This window comes from Malaclemys terrapin, chromosome 12 (assembly GCF_027887155.1).
Source record: "Malaclemys terrapin pileata isolate rMalTer1 chromosome 12, rMalTer1.hap1, whole genome shotgun sequence".
In the NCBI taxonomy this organism is placed as follows: domain Eukaryota; kingdom Metazoa; phylum Chordata; order Testudines; family Emydidae; genus Malaclemys; species Malaclemys terrapin.
The window spans coordinates 2,396,544-2,421,539 of NC_071516.1; the positions used below are offsets into that span (position 1 = coordinate 2,396,544).

At 45.2% G+C, this 24,996-nt stretch overlaps 1 protein-coding gene across 2 annotated transcripts; it reads right to left on the reverse strand.

Annotated features, from left to right (window-relative positions):
• Positions 1 to 388: 388 nt before the first annotated feature.
• Positions 389 to 23,531, reverse strand: TTLL9 (tubulin tyrosine ligase like 9). 2 transcript variants are annotated; one of them, XM_054045826.1, is made up of 15 exons: positions 23,460 to 23,531; positions 22,664 to 22,710; positions 20,069 to 20,161; positions 18,947 to 19,058; positions 17,732 to 17,917; positions 8,180 to 8,248; positions 7,296 to 7,386; positions 6,605 to 6,645; positions 6,425 to 6,512; positions 4,823 to 4,881; positions 3,675 to 3,871; positions 2,864 to 2,950; positions 2,135 to 2,248; positions 1,505 to 1,629; positions 389 to 924 (listed from the first exon to the last, which is right to left on the reverse strand). In XM_054045826.1, exons 1-15 carry the CDS (start codon positions 23,472 to 23,474, stop codon positions 848 to 850), a joined length of 1,401 nt encoding a protein of 466 aa, XP_053901801.1. In that variant the 5' UTR covers positions 23,475 to 23,531; the 3' UTR covers positions 389 to 847. The 2 variants fall into 2 exon arrangements, with proteins under 2 accessions (XP_053901801.1, XP_053901802.1); XM_054045827.1 differs by lacking the exon at positions 2,864 to 2,950.
• Between the last annotated feature and the right edge of the window lie 1,465 nt (positions 23,532 to 24,996).

Below are 24,996 nucleotides of genomic sequence, written 5' to 3' on the forward strand. Positions count from 1 at the left end.
GTTTAAAATGGTTCCCATTAGTGAATAGCCTCACTGTAGCTTTCCAGAAAATTCTCTCTTCTGTAAGAGGGTGGTAAAGTTACTTTTCCTAGCTCAAAGGTACTAAATCCCTTCATTATAACATGTAACCAGCATAGTGGAGCCACTCTCAGTGCCTTCATAAAATAGAACGGTAAGGTTATTGTTACTGTATCATGGCAACAGGCCTTACGATGGGACGTGTTTCTATAATAGTAGCAGCATGAGGCTCAAATGCCCACCTTTCTGAAAAGCTTCTGTTTGAGTGAGCAGAGTCTGTATAGCCCCTTTTAGAGCTTACACTTTAAAGGAAAACTACTCATGTCAATAACCTCAAATTGAGGACCAGTGAAGCAGCACTTCTTCTGGATTTCTACCAGCACCGAGGCATTAAATATTTTATTCATATCCATTGCAACGTATACAGAGTCAGTGATGGATAGGAGTGCTTTTTGTCTGCAATGTGGCGTGTACAGCTGATCTATAGTCGTATGTGGTAGCCAGTTGACAGCCTTGCTACAGCCTGCACTGTGGAACAAAACAGATGAATTCTTTACCGAAGAACTGGTCAGCCACAACGGACCATCACCAAAATACCTGATTGCATCATGTCCAAGTTAAAAGCCAACCCACGTCTATTGTTGCTCTGGCTTATGAAAACTAAGATTCCCATGCAGGGAAAAGCCTAAGGAACCAAGAAATGGCCAGCAGTTTTATGCTGAGGCAGCGGAACTGTCCAGAGACAAATGAGAACTGCAGCTCTACAAGATGAGGAAGAGGGAGCAAAAGAGCTCAATCCTCAGTGACTTCTCTTGCCGCATGCTCTGGGTCAGCATTGAACTTTCTGCTGGGTAGGAAGAGATTTGAAGAGCTGCTTCAGCTGTTTTTTCCTGTCATTGTTGTAGCCTGAAACGAAAGCATGAACAAAGTGACAGATGACTTAGTCCCCCCAAAGGGTGACGAGGAGAGAGAATCGCCTGCTTTCAGACAAAGCTGTGCTCCAATCAGTTAGCATGAAGCTACAGCCAGAGAAAATACTGAAGGCATATTTAACTACTTAGTGCTATGTGAAAACCTGCAATAGGTGCTTTCTGCCTGATTGAATTGGGCATTACTACAGGCTACTAAACAAGAATATGCAACCAACATTAGAAATGTGCACAATAAACAGTTGTCACAATTGTATTATGGACCTTTGGGAATAGTTTTTAAAAGGAACTGGCAGGTGAAGAATACCTGTGCTGGCTCTCGCGGTAAGGGGTTCCAAAAATCTATTGCCTCCACATCAGCTTTTAACACTCCTATAGTTTGATCATTGACACCAAAATTGGAAAATATTCACCCCCTCCCATGAGTACTACACTCTGCTAGCACTGTGTGATCATTCACACCCGGTCCTTTTACTCTTGGGGGAAAAGTATGTTGATATCTAAACAGTTAAAGACCTCGAGTGAGATGCCCTGCCATCTGCGTATGAGTGAAGTACCTAAATGTGTGTTTGCCATGAAGCTTCCGTTTACTGGTGTATCCACATTCCCTTCTGCTCTACTGACTGGACCATCATTCCACATCAGGTCAAAGCCCCCAATACGCTTCTCCTTCCCTGTCAGCCTGCAATGTCAAATACAAGGTGTTAAAGTACATGAGTAATGGCTGTGTAGCTATCTGATCCACTGTCTGCACATTGGTTGGAAACCTGTGCAGATCAGGGAGAAAACCAAACAGCTGAGAGCTGCAATGGGCAGCTATTTACTATTAATATCTTGGGTTAGCACAATTGCACAGTCATCCTGGGACAGGAGGCTGGACACATGAGGCTTGAAAGGAGAGATTTGTGGTCTGAGCAATAGACTGGGAGCCAGGAATTCCAGTTCAAGACTCAGCTCTCACACCACCTTCATCTGTGGCCCTGAGAAAAGGCCACTGGGAGAGTGCTCTCAGTGGTTTAGGTTACGTCACAGGACAGTAGCACCAAGTGGGAGAGGCAAAGGCCAGCATGACAAACCTGTAGCCTTGAGTACGATGGTTTGCCTGCAGAAGCCAGAGGACTAGCTCAGATACATTTCACACACTTTGGTAAGACTCGTGGAGAGCAGTACACTTGTTTTTCACCCACCTGCCCTCCATGTCCACAATATGCAATGTGTCCTTGAGAAGGCGACACTTGAGCTCATAGTCCTCCTGACTACTGGCAGTGAGGGAGGGAGAAGCATTAACCTCAAGAAGCCAGCTGTAAAGAGAACAGCAGTGAATTAGAGGGAAGCAGACAGCTAACCAATCTGTTCCCCTAACAGAAATGCCTATCTATGGAAACCTCATGGCACTGCTGGAGAACAGGAAGGAGGGAGTGAAGTGATAGGAAATATAACCCCAAACATCATTCCTATACACAGTCAAAGAACATTCTGAGCTCAACTGTACTAAAGAGAGAGCCCCTCCAGCACCCTAAAAAGTATACAAGTAAAACTAAAGGCTAGATGAAACAACGCCCGCCCCATTAAATCACAGGGTATGTTTGAACCCTTTCCTCAGTGCAGGGAGGTGAATGTATCTTGGAAGTAGTTTCCTAACAAACTGCTATATGACTACCTGGATCTGGAAGTACCCAATAAGTTGCTCAGATGACAGTGGCAAACTGTAGTATTATAGTTACATCACAGTGATTCAGTCCAGTTCACCTCAACTTGATTTGTTCCTTAATCAGTGGAAGTTACACAAGCTCGTTCTGTGCAGATTGTCACTGCAGAAGCAGTAGTTTGGTTTGAAGCTACGACTACAGCAGACTAGCTTGTACAAATTTGGGTTGTTACCCGAGACCACAGTTGAGCAGTGTTTATTAGCTCACTTTAAATAAAGCCGTCCCCAGTGGCACTGCAGAGACATCAGCCTGATGCTGACAAGCCATTGAGAGTTGTAACTGGAACGCCGGCTACTACACATTGTTAGAGGGAGGAAGAGGAAGAAACGAGAGGACGCTTAAAGTGGCACTTTCAACTTAAATCATGTTATACAAAGTTCCTTATCAATGTTACTAATAGCTCTTTATGTGATTAAAACTGAAAATCTTAAAAATCGAATCTTGTTGCTTTTGCTGCTCTTTGTTTACTTCTGCAGTGAAAGCCTGTTCTACTGTCAGGTTCCCAGTATTGCAATATTTTAGTTGCAAACACTGCAGAAGGAGGTTTATATGTCTAAAAGCACATTTTAATTGATGTATATTTAAAAAACAATTAAATTGTTTCTAGTAGTCACATTGTGAGAGTTTCTTTTTATAAAAATCTAAGTTGAACCAAATTTGAATGTATGATTTCTTGTTACAATCTCTTAGATTCCTGGGGAGTCTGTTTCCCATAGTCTTCAACAGGAGAAGTACCCCACCACGCTCTAAAACTCTGTAATGAAGGCTGCCTCTTAGCCAACACTTCACATAATTACTTTTGAGGTTATGGCAAGTGTACTTATTATCTAGTCCTATCCGTCTACTACTGGTGCTTGGCTGAATCTCAGTGTTCATGGGGTGCTGCTGGAATACATAGTTACTGGAGGAGTTAGTAGCAGTGGGTTTCCAGTGAGCCTCCCTTCACTGGCCATTGCTAAGTTGTTTAGGCAGCCTTCCATTTACTGTATGCCACCTGTATGCTCACTAACATCCTTACGGCTTGAGATCCTGGTCTATCAGGATGTCGTATCCATACAGTTCAAAACAGTGTTTGTCGCTGATGATCACTTTCTGAACACTCTGTAGGCTCTTGATGAAAATGTTGTCCATTTCTGCAAAAAGAGTCTCCACCACTTCTGCCCCATGCTTGGCAGTCAGGTACTGTCGGAACCGCTGAATCATCCACTTGCAGCCCTAACACATACAACGACAACTGTAACATGCTGTTCCTACATATCTGACCATGCATTTCCTTGCCTACCTGAAATAATCACGCTCAATATTCTCTACAGTCAAAGGACAATTCTGGATAAGAAGCCAAACACCCAGAATCAGATGTTACTCCTCTCAGTGCATCTTGGAAAGGAATAATTTAACCTTAGTCTAGAGAGAAACTGCAGTCTCTGCTTGGAAAGTGGAGTAAAACCAACACTTAATCTCAAGACTGGAGTGGTATCCTAATAGTGATCATCATCCCACCTTCTCTTTCCATCAGAGTTTCACAAGACACACATCTAGGACTTCCCTTTCCAAAGGACCAAGAAATATTAGGCTAGAGATTTAGAGGAGAAGCATATAACATGGAAAGTTCAACGCAAAGCTTTGTTTCTATGAACTTTTAAGTATCTCAGATTCACAAAGAATATTTAAAGCTGATCTCGTTTGTTTAAGATTTTTTCTTTGTTCCGACTGCAGGTCCCTCAGAAAAGGGGGGCAGCAATCACAGATGACCTCTGAAGATGCTACGCTCAGCTTATAGCTGTGGTAATAGCAGTGAATGCTAAGCACTACAAGTCTGGGTCTCTGACAAGCATTATCCAAAAATGAATTATTTGTGGGGTCAGAATGCTCAACACCGCAAAGTAGTGCACACTTGTAATGGAACAGTTAGAGCACAGCTCCCACTCACTGGATCTCCTAAAACATCCATCAGTGAACACATACATTGGGTATCAGAGGACAGCCAAGGCAGAGCGTCCATACAGCACATCCTCAGGGACTACCAACCTGCCATATACACTGCACAGTAGCTGGAACAACGAGGCCAGAACAGCTGCTTGCTTGCATTCCCTGAACTACGCACCACAGTGTGTACGCTTGGACACAGGCTGGGTCAACTGGAATAGCCAGTAGGTTTTCACTCACCTTCTCTGGATCATAGTCAGGTGCAGTCTTCTGCACTGCTACATTGGTGAGATGCACATCTGGCAGGGGGAGGAGGTAAGGATCATGGAGACAGAAAATGACGCTCTAAATAATTAGAAATTGAATTTGGGTCCTAAGCCAGTCTCCTGTGCTCCTTATGCCAATGAATCTCTCCTCCCTTCCCTAATTGTGGAGCTTATACCCACCACTGCAGGGAGACATCTTGGTGAAAAATTAAGAGAAAATAAATACAGATAAAAATGGAAATCTGGAACAACTAGTAGCAAAGCCCAGAGCAAGTTTTAGCCCCCACTGGCTCTTGTGATGGACTTACATGGAAGCTCTTCTCCTGGGAATGCAACCTAACCTCCGTGCAGAGCACTGGTGCCCAAGAATCTTGGAGACCCACTCTGGATTGCCTCATTAAAGCAACCCACCTTTTGATCACACTGAGCAAGAATGAGCAAGTTACTAAATATTTTACTAAGGAAAGTGGTGGATTCTCTCTCTTGATGTCTTCAAGTCAAGACTGGATGCCTTTCTGGAAGAATACGCTTAATTTTAGCCAAATACAAATTATGTTTTCGTTAAACACAAGTTATTGGGCTTAATACTGGGGTAACTAGGTGAAATGTAATGGGCTGTGATTAAGGCTACGATTTAGTCATGGGTATTTTTAATAAAAGTCATAGACAGGTCATGGGCAATAAACAAAAATTCACGGCCCGTGACCTGTCCATGACTTATACTGTAACTACCCCTGACTAAATCTTGGGGGTGCGGGTCACTACTGGTGACAGGTGCCTGGGGAGCTGCTACTGGGGGGGGCAGCAGCACCAGCAGCAGGGGTCTCTGAGCAGTGGCTACATCCGGGACCGCTGAGCAGCGGCTGTTCTGGCCGCCCCCGGGACCACTGCTCAGGCGGTCCCCAGGGCCAGCTGCCTGGAGCTGCCCGAGCAGCAGCTGGTGTGTTGGCCCCTTGGCCACTACAGCAGCGGCTGGTGCGGCTAGCTGTGGGGCTGCCCGAATGGCTGGCTTCAGAGCCGCTCCAGCAGTGGCCAGTGTAGCTTTCCCTGGGGCCACCCGAGCAGCTGGCCCCGGAGCCAGCTGCTTGGGCGGCCCTGGAGTCAGCCACACTGGCCGCTGCAGATGTCACAGAGGTTGTGGAAAGTCACGGAATCCGTGACCTCCATGACAGACACGAAGCCCTAGCTGTGATATCCAGGAGGCCAGACTAGATGACCCTTCTGGCCTTAAACTCCACGAATCCATGAAAAAAGCAGGCTGCAATAAGTGCACCTGTACTACGGAAGTGGAACTGATCTCCCACGTTTGGCCCTAGCTGACTGACGTTTCTGGAGATCCACTGACACCAGTATTCCAAAGACAGAAGGTGAGAGCGAAACAAGATGACAGCAGAACAGCCAGTGAGAAACAAAAGGAGAGGATGAGAATTCTGTAAGTATCCAGAAGTCAGGAGCTTAGAGATAAGGGTACTTGTTCTTCTGGATCCCTTCTTCACCCCAACCTCCCAAAACACTAAAATGGTAGATTCCATTACTTAGCAACTGCCCTGTAACACACAAGCAGGGGTCAGGATACAATGATCATCTATGCTACTTAGAGTGAAGCGTGTGTTGGAGAAGCGAGCAAAGCCGTCTCGGTATAACCAGGCCTTCAGCGGGATGTACTGAGGGAAAGGGGAGAGAGAAACTGAGGGTGAATAGCAAGAAAATCCAACCCAGTCACTGCAATAAAAATAAAATGGACTTCTGCACTTACAGACATCACTAGAACATAAACTCTCAAGTCAAACTTTCGACCTGCGAATCAAAGAGAAATATACAGCAATATAACATAGTGAAATTTGTGCTAAGTCATACCTAGTGTTACAAAAACCCAAATTAGAATTTATCTACACACAGCCATGCACCAAAATAACTAGATGGGTTTTAAGTCGCACCTTTTGTTGTTTTGGTACAAATCTGTGAATGGACGTGAATTTCGGATTAAGACAATTTAAAGCAGTCGGATGCTCTTGATCCAAAATAAGTGGCCACATACAGACTTGCACCAAAACAACAAAAGGTTTGCACTAAAACGTTTTGGTGCCTGGTTGTATGAAGACAAGAGAAGAACCTGCTACCATATGACAGTGGGGCTGGACTTATCTTTAATGTGTGTGGCTTGTATTAGGTCTAATTTTTGTTCATCGGATCACCTCTGTATTCTCAAAATCTTTTGGGGCAGGACCACTAAACTACCACACCAGCAGCAGTGACTGTGTGCAGCATTCTACGATTCACATTTAAATCCATAAATAGCTAATTTCAGGCAAGAACTGACCATATAAAGTCTTAACCTTTATCAGACAGGTGATCTGGGGATCTCCCTCCCTATGTGACAGGAACATCATAGGTAGAGTGTCTCTCTCCACATGTCAGGCAGATACAGACTGAAACAAGCATCTTACCTCCTATTAAATATGGGTTTTCAATATAGCACTGAGCTACATAATTCTCTACTTGAGTTTCATCTTTCTGATCATCTGTACGGACCCCATCCTGCAAAATAAAACAAGTTATTTCTTCTCCGTGGACAAGACTGAACGAGGAGAAAAATCAAATCACAAGCACTCACAGGATTCTCCAGTCAATCCGTCCCAGTTTTAGATTTCAGATCAACGACAAAACATCCCACCTTTTGTTTTGTTGGACAATGAGAAAATCTGTTATAATCCTGGTGGGTGGTGATAAGTATTACATGTAAAAGCTGTAGATGGGGACAGTGACTAGTAAAGGTACGTAGATAAAGTTACAGTTGGAAGACCAAAGCTCTAGGTCAGCGGTCCCCAAACTTTTGAGGGTCACACCCCCCTCTTACCCCTGTTCCCCTGAGCTGGGGCCAGAAGCGGGACCATGGCTGGGGGACACAGGCAGGGGTAAGGGAGCCGAGGCTGGGGCCGCAGCTGGGGGTGGGTCGGGGGCAGGAGTGGAGCCACAGATGGGCTGCAGTGGGGGCCAGCAGCCGGGCCCATGGCCAGGTGCTCCGCTCCCGGCCTTGGCCCTGGGCCAGGAACAACCGCCGGCCAAGGCTGGGACTGGGGCCACGGGCACGCGGGGCTGGGAGCCAGGGATGCGGCTGGGGGCTGGACTGGAGCAGAGCTGGGAGCGGGGAGGGACTGGTTGCACTCCCTCCCCGCCCACGTGGGAACTGGCCTGGGCCCTGCCACGCTCCCCTACATGGTCCTCCACCTCCCCGTAGGGGGACGCGCCCCACACTTTGGTGACCTCTGCTCTAGGTGGACCTTCCCAAAAAAAAAATTTGTGGTGTGAGAAGAGAAAGTACACGTTTCACCTTCCTCCAGTCAATGACATCCTTGAGTTTTCGGAACAGAAAAATGCCTTTCCCTTGTGACCTGGCAACCTGCAGCATAAAGGAGAAGGGAGGTGTTAGCCGCGTTGTTCTTAAGTTTTCTCACTCGCCTCCAGCTGGGAACAAGTGGTTACTGAAAGAAATCTTATTTCTGTAGCACCATGGTGGCTAACAGAAGATCCAGGTGGCTGCCCTTTTTACAGTTGTTGGCAACTCTCACACACAGCAGTTAGCATTCCCTTCAGGAACAGATGCTGTTCTCTAAAAGGTAATTATGGAAGCATCTGTTGCGCACCCTGATTCATCATTTATTTATTAAGCACCCAGTTGGCATTCTGGGTGCTGTACAAAGTTAAAAACAGGAGACTCAACAGAAGGCATTGGTCAGTAACACCATATTGTGGCACTGGTACAGCATTTATTATTATTAATTTGTGTTACCTGAACACCTAGGAGCCCTACCATGGATCTATTTGAAGGGCTGTCTTTTGGGTAAAAGACAAAACCAGGGTTCTGGCCACTTAACGTCATTTAACTTCTGTAAGAATAAGAGTGTCAACCCCATTCTTGGACAAATTCCTACTCAGGTAACTAAGTTCTCCCTGCAGTTTCACATAGGTAATTGTATCCTATTTCATTTCCTGTCCTGAACTGCTGTGTTGTGCTGCTTGGACCGAATCCTGAGAGGTCAAGGATCTCAGAATCAGGAACTTAAATGCTGCTATTTGAGTGGTGGGTGAACTGGTCCATATATTATGCAGGCATATTGTGAGGCTTAACGTTTTGTAAAGCACTTTGAGCTCCTTGGATGAAAGGAGCTATAATATTAATATTAATTATATAAAAAGTCAGCCAAAACCCCACACAATTCCAGTTCAGAAGAATAAGTCAGTGCTTTTCCATATTGTGTTTAAAAAGGCTGAAGCTATAAAAAGCAAATACTTGATGGTGTGTGGTGATAGAAGGGTTTTGATGGGATTCATGAGTGGGAATGCCATCAGTTTTACAGCCATTACAAAGGAGAGGCACTAAAACCTTTACATCACCACATACCATCATGGGTTTTGTTATTCCACATTTTAGACAACAGTTACCTTAGATTTTGTAAGTAGTTTAATAAGTTTTTATTGGGACTATTTTTCACATCTGTCTGTGTGTAAAGCCAGGTTGTCTTAGTTACTAGCTACAGGCCATGGAGTGACAGTAAAGTTAAATTTTAAAAACCTCTAAAAATGAAGCTATTTTCTATAAATCCAGAGTGACACGATTTTAAGATCCAATCCTTCATGGCCTTAGGAAGATAGGCCGAGGATAGAAACAAGTTGCTTTACACCCTTGGAACTCCTGGAATCCCAGTTCTCCAGTGTGATAAAACAAGTGTTTCTAGCTTCAAACTGCCACTGAGCCAAGACAATAGATCATCTCTCTACGTTTAAGTTTCCATTTTTCTTGCTGCACATTTGTGGGAAAAGAAGTAAAGTGGCAGAGACTTTTCCCCCTCTTTTCTTTCAATGGTTGCTCTCTGAAAGTAGCTCAGATGTTAGATGAACAGGAGTACTTGTGGCACCTTAGAGACTAACAAATTTATTAGAGCATAAGCTTTCGTGGACTACAGCCCACTTCTTCGGAAAGGAAGATGATGTCTGTCTGTATCTGTACGAGTTTTTTCATGAGGTTGATGGATTTCCATTAGATGTAGTCTAAGGGGAGATGGCTTAGTGGGCAGAATGGGACCAAATAAAAAGTTAATCACACAATTGCAGAAATATAGTAATACAACATGTGTTTTTGATTTAAGCTGTATCTGTAGTCTGTGTGTGTCACAGTAGCATTTAATGAGACAGGGGATACAGCAACAGTCCATCATGAGAGATGCGAGCAAGCTACAACAAGCTGCAGGAGAGAATGAGCTTGAAGATCACCAGGTTTGCATTGCACATTAAAAGCGGCCTGAAGCTGGCTCTGATGGACCACCCACTAAGAAAGTTCTATCACCAGCCCCACAAGAGCTCAACCAGAATTACCCCCCACCCCAAACACAACTGCAACATTCACGGGCTATCTGAGACTGCAAGATCTAGATCCTTTCAAGAGCACAGAGTGACATGAGGAGTAACACAAAGTTTATTTTTACTTGTGAGTTTTGAGGTCAGCCACAAACTACTTCATTCCAGTTGTCGGTATAATTTTTGTGGCCACAATCTTTTAATATATTCTAATTTATTGTATTCAGATTATTTCCAATGATAATTGAGGTTGTGGGCACAAAATATAAGCTTAATATAAGGTTTCTTGTTGCTGATTAACCCAAATTAACATTTGTAGACTTGGATAATCACTAGCTGTTATCCTCATGGCTGTAATTAAATTGTTAGTTTGCATAATTGCCTCCCATTCACTACTTATAAACCCACTCTTATTGATAGGCCTGATCTGCAGAGTGAGACAAACTGTCTTGTCCCCTCCTACCAGACCTGCTGTGCAGAGCGAAGTAACTGTCCTGTTAAGACCCTAAGACTGGCCATACTGCATCAGACCTAGCCCAGTATCCTGTCTTCCAACAGCGGCCAGTGCCAGATGCTTCAGAGAATGATCAGAACAGAGCAATGTATCGAGTGACCCCCATCCCTTGTCATCATGTCCTCCATGAACGTACCTAATTCTTTTTAACCCAGTTATTCTTTTGGTCTTCACAACGTCCCCTGGCAACAAGTTGCACAGGTTGACTGTGTGTTATGTGAAGAAGTCCTACTTTATGTTTGTTTTAAACCTGCTGCCTATTCATTTCACTGGGTGACCCCTGGCGCTTGTGTTAGGGTTACCTAGGGTGACCAGATGTCCTGATTTTATAGGGACAGTCCCGATTTTTGGGTCTTTTTCTTATAAACGCTCCTATTACCCCCCATCCCCGTCCCGATTTTTCACACTTGCTGTCTGGTCACCCTAGGATTACCTAAGGGGTAACTAACACTTCCTTATTCACTCTCTTCACACCATTCATAATTTTATAGACCTCTATCATATCCCCCCCTTAGCTGTTTCTTTTCTAAGCTGAACAGTCCCAGCCTTTTTAATTTCTGTTCACATGAAAGCTGTTCCATACCCCTAATATTTGTTGTTGTCCTTCTCAGTATTTTTTCCAATTTCCTTTTTTTGAGATGGGGTGACCAGATCTGCACGCAGTATTCAAGGCGTAGGTGTACCATAGATTTATATTCTGGCACTATGACATTTTCTGTCTTCTTATTTATCCCTTTCCTAATGGTTCCTAACATTTTATTAGCTCTTTTGATGGCCACTGCACACTGAGCAGATGTTTTCAGAGAACTATCCACAATGACTCCAAGATCTCTTTTTTGAGCGGTAACAGCTCATTTAGATGCCATCATTCTGTATGTATAGTTGGGATTATGTTTTCCAGTGTGCAGTATTTTGCATTTATCAACATTGAATTTCATCTGCCATTTTGTTGCTCAATCATAGAAATGTAGGATTGGAAGGGACCTTGATAGGTCATCTACTTCAGTCCTCTGCACTGAGACAGAACTAAGTATTATCTAGACCATCCCTAACAGTGGTTTGTCTAACCTGCTCTTAAAAGCTCCAGTGATGGAGAGTCCACAACCTCCCTAGGTCATTTGTTCCAGTGCTTAACTATCCTTACAGTTAGGAAGTTTTTCCTAACGTCTAATGCTAACCTAAATCTCTCTTGCTGTAATTCAAGCCCATTATTTCTTTTCCTGTTCTCAATGGTTAAGGAGAACAATTTATCACCCTCCTCCTTGTAACAACCTTTTATGTACTTGAAAGCTATCATCATGTGCTCCCTCAATCTTCTCTCTCCAGACTACACAAAGCCAATTTTTTCAACCTTTCCTCATCGGTCATGTTTTTTACACCTTTAACTGTTTTTGTTGCTCTCCTCTGGACTTTCTCCAATTTTTCCACATCTTTCCCAAAGTGTGGTGCCCAGAACTGGACAAAATACTCCAGTTGAGGTCTTATCTGTGCTGAGTAGAGAGGAAGAATTACTACTTATGTCTTGCAAAAAGAACGAAGAGTACTTGTGGCACCTTAGAGACTAACAAATTTATTTGAGCATAAGCTTTCATGGGCTAAAACCCACTTCATCGGATGCATGCAGTGGAAAATACAGTAGGACGATATATATACAGAGGACATGAAAAAATGGGTGTTGCCATACTAACTATAATGAGAGTAATCAGTTAAGGTGGGGAGTACCCAGAAGTCACCTACTACAGGACAGGCCCAACAAAGAAAGTAACAGAACACGACTAGCCTTCAGCCCCCAACTAAAACCTCTCCAGCGCATCATCAAGGATCTACAACCTATCCGGAAGGACGATCCCTCACTCTCACAGATCTTGGGAGACAGGCCAGTCCTCGCTTACAGACAGCCCCCCAACCTGAAGCAAATACTCACCAGCAACCACACAACAAAAACACTAACCCAGGAACCTATCCTTGCAACAAAGCCCGTTGCCAACTCTGTCCACATATTTATTCAAGGGACACCATCATAGGACCTAATCACATCAGCCACACTATCAGAGGCTCGTTCACCTGCACATCTACCAATGTGATATATGCCATCATGTGCCAGCAATGCCCCTCTGCCATGTACATTGGCCAAACCGGGCAGTCTCTATGCAAAAGAATAAATGGACACAAATCGGATGTCAAGAATTATAACATTCAAAAACCAGTTGGCTAGGGCAGCGGGGGGCAGTCAGGGGCGGGGGGGCATTAGGGGACAGGGAACGGGGGGGTGTTGGATGGGGCAGGAGTCCCAGGTGGGCCATCAGGGGGCAAGAAGCGGGGTGGGGGGGTCAGATAGGGGACAGGGGTGGGTTTCTTTGGTATTTTCCTCACTACAAGTATGTTATATTTAATTACATTATGGTTGCTATTACCGAGCAATCTGGCTATATGCACCTCTTAGACTAGATCCTGTGCCCCACTTAGGACTAAATCAAGAATTGTCTCTCCCCTTGTGGGTTCCAGACTAGCTGCTCCAAGAAGAAGTTATTAATGGTGTCTAGCAATTTTATTTTTGCATCCCATCCTGAGGTGACATGTTCCCAGTCAACATGGGGATAATCTCCCATTATTATTGGGTTTTCTAGTCTCTCTGTTCTCCCTGAGCATGTTACGGTCACTGTCATCATCGAGTTAGGTGGTCCGTAGTATATTCTTCTCCTATACTCTTACTAGTCAAGCGTAGAATTTCTACCGTAGAGATTCTATTATACTGCTTGATTCATTTAAGATTTTTACTATATTTGCCTTTATGCTTTATTTTGCATATAATGCCACTCCCCCACCAGCATGACCTACTTTGTCATTCCTATATATTTTGCACCCTGGTATTACCATGTCCCATTGATTATCATTGTTCCACCAAGTTTCTGTGATGCCTGTTCTATCAATACCCATGTTGTGAGTCTCACAGATGGGTGTACGTTGAATTATGCACTCTGGTACAATATTCATGATGTTAAATGTTTTGAATCATCTGGCAGCAGGATGGCATTTCTAGGCTCCATTCACTATACTGGCAATTTCTAAAGGAAGCACATTTTTTCTTGGTCCCAAGGAGATGCATCCAAGTGGAATTTACTGCATACAGCACAACTCCATTTATCTCTGGGGCTCAGAAGACAGGAGGAGCCAGCCACGGGATTCAGAAAAGGCTCTTGCTCCTCAACCCTAAAGCACAATGAGGAAGAAATGCCGGCCAGTTACAGACTAGCTGGCCTTGCTAAGGGTACACTCAAGGGGTGAACAGGCTGCTCTCTGGGTCCCTCATCCCAGAATGCAGCGAAGAGAATGCCAATCAGCGTTTTAAACTGGCTGGATTTGAAAGGGTTATATTAGGTAGTGTGTCTCCTTTAAAGCTACGGGCTTTCTTCTCCAGTATTACTTCAGGGGTCACCATAGACTTCGTTAAAACAAAGGTCCAGTTAAACAGAGTTCTATTTTGGGCACACTCATATCTGTGCACACATGGCGTTTAACTGACTGACTTCAGAGGAGTTCTGCTAGGGATGAATTTGGCCCTACAGTGAGAGCCCCTGGGGAGTTCCCTGTTGCTTCAGCAAATCAGCACAATCCATATCTCAACATAGCAACTTCTTACATTCACAGGCCCTGTCCTCAGGGGTGCCATTTAGGGGAGGAGGGGACTGTCCTGGCCCCCCTGAATAGTAAAAATCTGGGGGCAAATTTGTCTCTCTCATCCCTCCTTTGCACCCATGCATCCTTTATCCAAAATACTCATTTGGCATGGATGTTAAATAGGTGTTAACAAAATCAGACAAAACAGAGTTTTTTAAAGTGTGATTTAAAATCCCTTCCCCTCTCCATTGCTCAGTTTTCTGTCCCTTGTGATGTTATCATTTCACTAGTTCTCCTGTTATCTGTGGGTATGTCTACACTGCCCACGTTACAGCGTGGCCACGGCCATGCTGTGATGTGGGCAGCGTAGTCATGCTTTGTCGCCGGGGGAGAGCACTCCCAGTGATAAAAAATAACTAACCCAGATGAGGGGTGGTAGCCTTATCGCTGGGAGCACGGCTCCTGTCAATAAAGTGCTGTCTATACTGGCGCTTTTCAGCACTAAAAGTTTTGTCACTCCAGGGTGTATGTGTGTTTTTTCACACCCCTGCACAACTAAAGTTAGCACTGAAAGTGGTAGTGTAGACACAGCCTTCTAGGCTTTGGACTAGCATGTGTCCGCCTGTTGTAATTGTTTGCCAATTGCTTGTTAAGTGGCTGTAAATGCTAATCCAGATGCAAACATTTGCAAAGTATCAGGACATGATGGCTCAACCTCTGGCAAACCACAAAATTTGTGCCCCAGAACAAACATTTGTGGGGAGACTCAGTTATCAACACTATTAGCATTTACAATCAATGAGATCGAATTATAACTGGACCACCAACTTTAGTTGAGACAAAGACAAAGCATGAGTCCCCCAGGCTAGACAGGACCTGGATTTTTAATATAGAAAGGGGCAACATAAATGTATCTTCCCTTCCCAAAACAAACAAACATACAAACAATCAAAAAACACTAGAGCCCCCAAATCTTCATGCCTTCTTTATACATCAGAAGAAAATCAAACAAAGGCACAGTCTCAGTTGTTGCCCCTTTACAGATCACCTTTAAAAATGAAATTATCCTTTACATTCCTAATTCCCCAAAATCAGGGTAACTGCTGACTTTGTGGAGCTGAAAGACTGGATCTGGGTGTGAAAATGTGTCCCTTTCCAGCGTTGCATGTATATATGGAACAGAGTGCTAGAAGCACAGCAGAATGGGTTAGGGTAAGAGAAAGCTGTTTGGGGAAAGAGGTCCTCAAAAAAACCTTGTATTGAAAATAGCCACAGGGTTGGTTTGTAGTCAAGATTTTTGAGGTCGTTTAAGTGAGATACAGGATAATTTTAGTGGGATTGTGACATCCAAATTTTACACTTGTTATAACATTTTTTTTTTTTTTTTTTTTTTTTTTTTTTTTTTTTTTTTACACACATACTTTGGGCTCAAACTATGGCTCTGATCCTGATATTACTCTCTTGGGATCAATCATGGATAATTTCCACCACACACTTCCCTTTTGGGGAAGCAATACTTAAAAAGCTATTCAGGGACTGGGGTAGAATTTATGATGCAAATTTAGGTCATTTGATCAAGAGGTTCCCAATATATGTCCTCCCCCTGCATTGAGCTTCTTTTAATTTTCAAAGTACTCTAAAATCCACATGCATAATGAGATTATCTAGGATATTGGTATGCCACAATAGGGGCAACGGTGCAAGTTTGGAATAATTTGGTTCAGGCATTCCGCAGATACTGTCCTCCCCAATAAGACATTTTTTTAATATTTCAGTTGCTCTAAAACTGACCTGCATAGTGAGATTACCTTGAACAATGGTATTCCACAACTGAAACTGAGGTAGAGGGGAACTCCCCTTGAGATGAATGGGTCATTTCACACCACTCAGCGCTATTGTGTGAAATGAAACAAAAAAACTTCAAAAATAGACCTTAAAGAGAAACTGCAGAACTAAAATTCATTTGCAAATTTAACACCATTAATTTGGACTTGAATAGGGACTGGGAGTGGCTGGCTCACTAAAAAAGCAACTTTCCCTCTCTTGGTATTAAGTATCAGGGGGTAGCCGTGTTAGTCTGTATCTACAAAAACAACAAGGAGTCTGGTGGCACCTTAAAGACTAACAAATTTATTTGGGCATAAATATTCGTGGGTAAAAACCTCACTTCTTCAGAGTGCATCTGAAGAAGTGAGGTTTTTACCCACGAATATTTATGCCCAAATAAATTTGTTAGTCTTTAAGGTGCCACCAGACTCCTTGTTGTTATTGTGTCAGATTATTCATCACTTTGGAGCATCCTAATTCATCTGAGCACACCCTACTGATATGAATGGGCCATTCCACACATCAACAGGACTTTGTACTGCAGAGAACTTTGCAGAGCCTGTTCCTTTGCACTAGATCCCTGAAGTAGATACAAAATCTGGGGCTCCCTGCTATTCCTCTTGCTGTCTCCAGCTGGTGGATGTGCTCCTCACAGCCCATCAGTTACTATCCTCCTTTCTTCCCATGGCCCTTCCAGCCCTACCAGGGGCATGGTGGGGTCAGGAGGAGGGCAGAGCTGGTAGCTAAAGTGGGAGGGGAATGATTTACCACAGGTGCCCTCCAATCATGCCCCCTCACTAACACCTCTTCCTCAAGAAACATGCCCCAAACCATGGTTAATGCAGGTCTTGTTTACACTACAGCGCCTTTGCCAGTATAGCTATGCCAGCTAGACTTACCCCTGCTTAGTACCCTCTTCAATTCAAGAAGTGTGTTTCAGCTTCCTGCTGGCACTGCCAGTCTGACGTGCCTTCTCTGGCTTGTCAGATTGGGTTTATATCTGCTAGTGAATCACAGCGCCACTCATTAGACTACTTCCTGGGCTGGTGAACCACCTGTGGCTCATTAATTTTATACCAGTGTAACTCCACTAATTTCATTGGGGTTGCTTCTGATTTAAACTGCTACAAGTGAGGAGAGAATCAGGCAGAGGCACTGACTCCATGGGTGCTCCCGGGCTCAAGCACCCATGGAAAAAAATAGTTGGGGTGGTCAACACCCACCAGCCACAGCTGTTCAGCTGTTCTATAGCTGGCATGGGGCCTCCAGGAAGAGAGCGGAGTGGGGACAGGAAGAGGTAGAGTGAGGGCAGGGCCTCAAGGGAGGGGGTGGAGCAAGAACAGGAAGAGGCAGAGTGAGGGTGGGGCCTAAAGGGAGGGGGTGGAGTGGGGCGGGACCTTGGGGCAGAGTGGGGGTGGAACACCCACCAGGAAAAATAAAAGCACCTATGCCTACCTGGCCAAGAGCAATGCCTGCTATGGATTTGTGTGCATATTCTTCTCTTCCCACAGAACACCCAAGTGAGCAATGTCTCCTCTGAATTGTCCCCGTGGACAGGACCATACTTACTGGTTTCATAATCCAGGTGATGCCAGGATTCTTGCGAAATTCTTCCACAAACAAGTGGTACTCTGATGGCATCTCAAAGGTCTTGGGAAAAAAGTCACATTTTGTTGCCTCCAGCTTTCCTGCCTCTCTTTCTATCTGCTTCCGAAACCTCTTCAGGTTCTTCACTATGTAATTCTTACGAGTCAGCTGAGTGGAAAGAGAAATACAAGAGCAGACTCTGCAAATGTTAACACAAATTAATCTTCACTCTTCTTTCACTTGAATTGCCCAGAAGATGAGATGTTTCTGGTGATATTTGGTAATAGATCTCAGCAGTGATGCCACAGGAGGTTAACTAACTGAGAAAAACAATGGGTAAAGTTTTCAAAAAAAAAAAAAAAAAAGTTCGGGATTCTTTCTTTCTTTCTTTGTGGAGGAGTCTGCATGGTTGGTGTGTGCGTGGGTTTTGGTTTTTGTTTTTTAGTTCTCAGGAGGCGCAAGGGGAAGCTGTAGCAATCCACAGTGCATTATTTCTGGTCTAAAGCCTTTAGGTGTAGCTGCTATGCTGATTTCCAAGGCAAACACCAAGTTTTAGGGCCCATCTATACTGAGAATTCAACCATCTCAGATGATCTGGTTGCAATGCAATTGTCCTCAGATATATTTAAAACAGTTCCATTTTGTAGTGCACATGGGACTTTACATGCATTTCTGCTTCTGCTAAAGCCTTGACCATGCTACATTCTGGAACTATGCTAGAACTGCCCCAGGAAGAACTGTGCTACAACACAGTTGTCCAACACAGTGTACAGTTGGTCCTGGATTCCTGAGACAGTCCAGCTCAGCCTTCATGAGATTTATCAGATGTGGAATACAATAAATCTAGTTTCAGAGTAGCAGCCATGTTAGTCTGTATCCGCAAAAAGAATAGGAGTACTTGTGGCACCTTAGAGACTAACAAATATGCTCTAATAAATTTGTTAGTTTCTAAGGTGCCACAAGTACTCCAGTAAATCTAGTGTCATGTTCCTGGGCAAAGCCACTCTTCTGTTTCCTGGAGTGACAGAGGTTGATAAATTCTGAGGAGGGGTTAGCACAGCAGTCAGGAGGGGATTTGCTTTCATGGCAGGGAATATTACAAGGTATTTTCCATCAACAAGCTTTTCCCAGGGAAGTTTAGTGACTATTTCCCGAAACCATCCTGACTCGTATGTTTCACTCATAGTGGTTTCTTACCTCGTAGTGATTCCGGAAGTGGCAGATGCGAACATGTTCGTCCATGTAGGTGTGGTCAAAATTCTCCCGAAGCCAGCAGACATCACACCAGTAAAAATCCCACTCACCCTCCCTATAGAAAGAGGCAGAGAGACAGCCAGTAAGGCAAGCACTAAGTTCTAGGTCATCATCACACCCACCCTTCTTGACAGCCACCAGCTGTCATGACTACTTCTGCTTCCTTCTCTCCTTGCAATTTTTACAGGCTAATAAAAAGCCTTGGTACATATGATTAATCCATTTTTTTGTTTATTTTGTTCTTTAAAAGTTTAGGCTCTGAATTTTAATGGTTTCCATTAAGACCAAGCCTGTTTTGATCTGAATATACCAATGTATTAGGTATAAACAAAACAGTTATCATATTGATTCTCGACTACCAGGAGTTCATCTGAAATCATCCAATTAGTTAGAAAAGCAGAAGCAGGACTTAGAATGGAGTCATCTACAACCAGGCAACTCTGCTGAAGTCAGTCCCCTCAAATTCAATGTGTGGCCATCTCCCCCCTGAGTCAGTACTACATTATTTAATTGTATATATAAGATCCTATTTAAGGGATGACAGACCAATAGCAACAGAACTAAAACTGAAAAACTACAGTCAGCAGTTCCTAGTCTTCAAACACAACAAATCAGTGAAAGAAAGAAAAAGCTAGAGACAGGATAAATGACCGCAATACTAAATTAGAGCAGGAATGAGAGAGACTGTCTGAAGAAAGAGACTGTGTCGGCACTGTAATTTTCAGCCACATTTAACAATAGTGGTCAACACAGCTTCTTCTTCCCTCATCGATGCAGAATTGAGATCAATTGTTCTGCTGATGTGGACAGTGTCACTCAGCTTCAACAAACCAGTCAACAAGCCTTCGTTCGGAAAAGGGTTGGCCACACTTTGTTGAAAGGATGCTGAACTCATAGGACCTGCTCCGCAGCAGCAATGCCACGAAGTTCAGGATGCACTGACAAGGAGTTATGTTAGAGACACATTTGCAAACATGGTTGAAAATTCTAGTGGAGACACAGCTGAATATGACAAAAGCCTAGGGAAGGCTAACCAGTTGCAAAGGGAAAGAATCTGGAGCTTACTCTTTTACTTCAACCCATCCTGGTCTCTGACGCAGGATATCTAAGATGGTGTTTGTGAGCGCACATTTGAATCGGATGCAAGCTCTTGGTTCTCTGTGTGGGGGAAGAAAAAAAAGACATCATACACTCTGTGAAGTCCAAGAGCAAGCCTGCCACAAATGCAGATCTGGATTCTTTGCCTTGTTCTGCCACAGGCTCCTTGTATGACTACAGGAAACTCACTTAGTCTCTTGTGCCTCAGGCTCCCCATCTGTACAATAATGATAATAATACTTCCCTATCTCACAGAAGTGTTGTGAAGATAAATTCATTAATATAGACACGGTGTTTATATACTATAGTGAAGAGCATCATAGGGAAGCCTATAAAGAAAATAAATTTTAAAATGAACTATGTTGAGACAACCAAATCATTTTCATGTACGCCTTAACCAGTATATGTAAATATAGTGTAATCTCCTGAAGTGCAGAGCATCTCACTCCCCTTTTTACTCTGATAGTTCAGACCTTCTAGTTATCCTCTAATCCAGGGGTTCTCAACCTTTTTCTTTCTGAGGCTCCCCCAACATGCTATAAAATTTCCAGGGCCCAGCAGACTCTGGGCAGGGATGGGGGCTCTGGGATTCAGCTGCTGGGGTGGTGGTGGTGGGGGGGGGGGGGGAGGAGGGAGAAGGTGGGGGTCTTAGGGCTGCTGCCCCATGAGATGCTGGGCTGCGGGACTGGGGGGCTCAGGGCTTCTGCCCTGCGGGGCTCCCAGCTTTAGCTCTGTGGAAGACTCGGGGCTTTATCCCGGCTTTATCCCACAGGGTGCTGGGTCCCGGAACTTCTGCCCACCGGGGCTTCTGCCCACTGAGATGACTCATGGACCCCCAGGAGGCTGCAGACCCCTGGTTGAGAACTGCTCCTCTAATCAACAAGATAGCCTATATATTAGATAAAATTAAATTTCAGCCATACCACCTTGTATTATGATCCCACCCAACCCTGCAGATTAAGTAAAAGGTTGGTTAGTGCATGCACTACTGGATGTGAGCTACCAAGGAACACCTGTGTGCTGCAAGGAATGGTCCTACTGACTCTTTCCTCTAAGTCTGTAAATAATCAATGCCCCTAATTGTGTTATGGAGTGCTATGGTGCTGGAGGTACTATTTTTCAGATAAGATATCAAAACAAGGTACTGACCACCTGTAGTCATTAAAAACACCATGAAACTGTTTGGGTTAACTTCAGTCTCCTGGTCAAGTTCCACCTCAAGTAATTATTTTGCCTACCTAGAATTTCCCCAGCTGATTCAACTAATACTGTCTATTTCTTGTGCTAAATTGTTATACACTGTTACCAAGCACTGTTAACTATTTGCTGTACTTCGCCCCAGATGTGGCTGCATTTTAGTGGTGCATGAAATGATTCCCTACACAGAATCTAAACATCAGTTTATTACATTTGGGATTCTTTGGGATGATGCAAGATCATGATTAGTGCTGGACAGAGAAACATCTCTCATTTCAGGGGGATTTTGAAATTTAGTTTCATTCCAATTTGGAACAAAACCCCAAAATTTTGAAATTCTGGAGCCCTGGCTCTGGGGCAGTCTGCTTGGAACTGCAGACCCAGGAGCCCTGAAGTCTAAACTGAGGGTGGGGGGGGAAATCGATCTAAGATACGCAACTTCAGCTACGAGAATAGCATAGCTGAAGTCGACGTATCTTAGATCGACTTAGAATCACTTACTTCGCGTCCTCGCAGCGCAGGATCAACGGCCATGGCTCCCCCGTCGACTTTGCTTTCGCCTCTCGCCGAGCTGGAGTTCAGCAGTTGACGGGAGAGCAATCGGGGATCGATCGTTACCCGCCGATCCGGTAGGTAGTGTAGACCTACCCTAAAGACTCGGAGATAGTCCTCCTAGAGGGCTACCCCAGAGCCACAGACTCTGAAAACTCATCATCCCCAGCAGCCTGTCAAGGAGCTGGGCAGGCAAGGTGGCAAAAAAAGAGGCAAGTTTCTGATGGAAACATTTTGAGACCTGTCTAGTTGCCAGAGGAACTTTGTCAAAATTGCACTGACTCCACAAAATATTTAAATTCTGACAAAACTGTTTCATCAGAATTTTTCCAACCAACTCAAATCATTATCACAAAGATATACACCTCTACCCCAATATAACGCTGTCCTCAGGAGCCAAAAAATCTTACCGCATTATAGGTGAAACCACCTTATATCGAACTTGCTTTGATCCGCCCGAGTGCACAGCCCCGCCCCCCTGGAGCGCTGCTTTACCGCGTTCTATCCGAATTCATGTTACATCGGGCCACGTTACATCGGGGTGGAGGTGTATTAGTAAGGAATATACAAGCCCAAGAATCTATGACCGAAATGACAATACCAATTCCTATTTGAAAAGAAGAATGACCATCAAAGGCAGGCAAAAACCTGTTTACCAGAATAGTTGTGGCGGGAACAGTGATTGCACAAAGGCCACTGACCATTCTCGTAATGAGAAACAAATGTGAAGTAATACACAGTATATACCCACCCTCTTCAAGTCCACATGCAAACATGTCATTCAATCTACCCTTCAGAAAAAGAATCACTCACCGTTCTTTCAGCTTCTGGTAGCCATAGGACCCTTTATGGCCTGCATTCTGCAACCAAGACAAGTAGAAAAATAATTGATAACAATTAAATGGGGGAGAATAAGGCAGGTGCAAAATAAGTTGCGGACAGCTCATTGGAGGGCACTTTGTCCTGGGCAATTTCACCAGTATCTTTAGTTTTCACTAGGATGCTGGCATATACAGCACTTGCCAATCAGGGCTGAACCTGACCCAATTTTTTTAGAGCAGGGACTATTTTCAAGCACATTGTTAGCATTTAAAGAACAACAGCCATGCCAACACTGGTCATTCCAACACCAGGCGTCAGCCCCCGCTCCAAGAAACAAAAGCAAACCCTCCATGAGATTTTTAAAAAATGCATTTGGCGTTCTTTTGATTTGCCTTCTGGATTTCCGCCTACCAGGGGTCCCAGGTTCAGGCTTTTCCCTGCAACCACAAGGGTGAGAGACTTGCCTTCGAATCAGAAGGAAAGCTGCGATGTTCCTGTAATCACTCGCCTCCAGGAGATGGGGCTTTAAGGCCCACGCCAGCCCTTACAAGCCCAGCCCCGCAAACCTGGGGCGATTGGCGTTGCATGGCGGCCCATGTGCGTGGCTGGCGGGTGGGATGGGACACGCGTGTGGCCCCGCGCAGGGCTCGAGGGACAAGAGCCAGGCACCCCCCCCCCCACGGGGTGATTTGTGATTCGTGCAGGCCGGGCTGCAGGGCGCTCCCCCAGCCCGCGCTGCGGGGGGCTGCGGGGCCCCGAGGGGAAGGGGCGGGCGCGCGGCCCGCACCTTATTCTTCGCCATGGCGCCGCCACCCCGCGCCTGGGGTCACCCCAGAGCCGCCGCCATCTTGCGCGTCTCGTCTCCATAGCAACCAACCTCTTCCCCTGCCCGCCCGCCCGCCGCGCTGGGGGCGGGGCCAGCGGCCGCTGCTCGTGCCCGGGCGGCCGGGGGCGAGCCCGCGTGCCCGTGCGCCACCGGGGGCGGCCGCCTGGGGGCATTAGGCCCTGCCGAGGGAGGAGCGGAGGGAGGCTCCTGGCTCACACAGCGGAGAGCGACCCCCGGTGGTCAGAGCAGGCGTGACAGGCAGGCGCGCCACAGCCCCTCTCTCCGCCCCTGGCTCCCGACAACGCCCCTTGACTCCCTTGGGAGTCCCGCCTGAGGAAGAGCTGCAGGATCCCGGGTTCTGCTCCGGACTCTGCCATGGAGTTTCAGACCTTCGTCAAGTCACTTGCGCTTGCTGCCTCAGTTTCCCCACCTTAAAGGGGCAGATAATGTGTCTTCCCTGCAGCAGAGTGGTGTCATGAAGTGCTTTGAAATCCACCGCTGATGGGTGCTAGCAGGCAGGGCTGGCTTTAGGCCAATTCCACCAATTCCCCCGAATCGGGCCCCGCGCCTAAGAGGGCCCCGCGCCCAGTGGCAGGGCTGCCGGGGTGGGGGCAAGTGGCTGAGAATCCCTTCCCTGGCTAGATGCTCCTTTTTAATTTTTACTCACCTGGCAGCGCTCCGGGTCTTCGGCGGCACTTCAGCGGCGGGTCCTTCACTCGCTCTGGGTCTTTGGCAGCACTTCGGCAGCAGGTCCTTTAGTGCCACCAAAGACCCGAAGCGAGTGAAGGACAAACCACCGAAGACTATGAGTGCCGCCCGGTGAGTACAAGCCCCACATGTTTTTTTACGTGTTTTTTTTTCAGTCATCCCTGCCGGGGCCCCATCAAAACTGTTCGAATTGGGCCCCGCACTTCCTAAAGCCGGCTCTGCTAGCAGGGTGCAGACAGCAAATCTGAAAAATCGGGATGGGGTGGGGGGTACTAGGCGCCTGTCTAAGAATAAGCCCTGAATATCGGGACTGTCCCTATAAAATCGGGACATCCGGTCACCGTAGGTGCTAGAGAGACAAAACATTATTTCTTTACTAAAAGGACTTAAAGGGAATCTACCTGCAGCCTATGTTCAAATGCACGCTCAATTCTTTTTACACCATTTCACTTTGTCTGGGGCCTGCTGGCTGGTTATTTGTACAGCATTCAGTGTACATGAAACTTTACAGTAGGCAGAATGTGAACAGGATCCCTGCCCCAAAGAGCTTAAAGTCCTAAAGCAGGGGTCGGCAGCCTTGCAGAAGTGCTGTGCCGAGTCTTCATTTATTCACTCTAATTTAAGGTTTCACGTGCCAGTCATACATGTTAACGTTTTTAGAAGATCTCTTTCTATAAGTCTATAATATAAAACTAAAATATTGTTGTATGTAAAGTAAATAAGATTTTTAAAATGTTTAAGAAGCTTCAATTAAAATTAAATTAAAATGCAGAGCTCCTGGACTGGTGGC

Excerpts from the sequence above, each read along its gene's own strand:
- TTLL9 (XM_054045826.1), bottom strand. Across the intron at positions 20,162-22,663 it reads TACCAGAAGCTGAAAGAACG|AGAACCAAGAGCTTGCATCC; the intron begins GTGAGTGATTCT and ends TCCCCCACACAG. Across the intron at positions 2,951-3,674 it reads ATAGACCAGGATCTCAAGCC|TAGCCGGCGTTCCAGTTACA; the intron begins GTAAGGATGTTA and ends AACAATGTGTAG.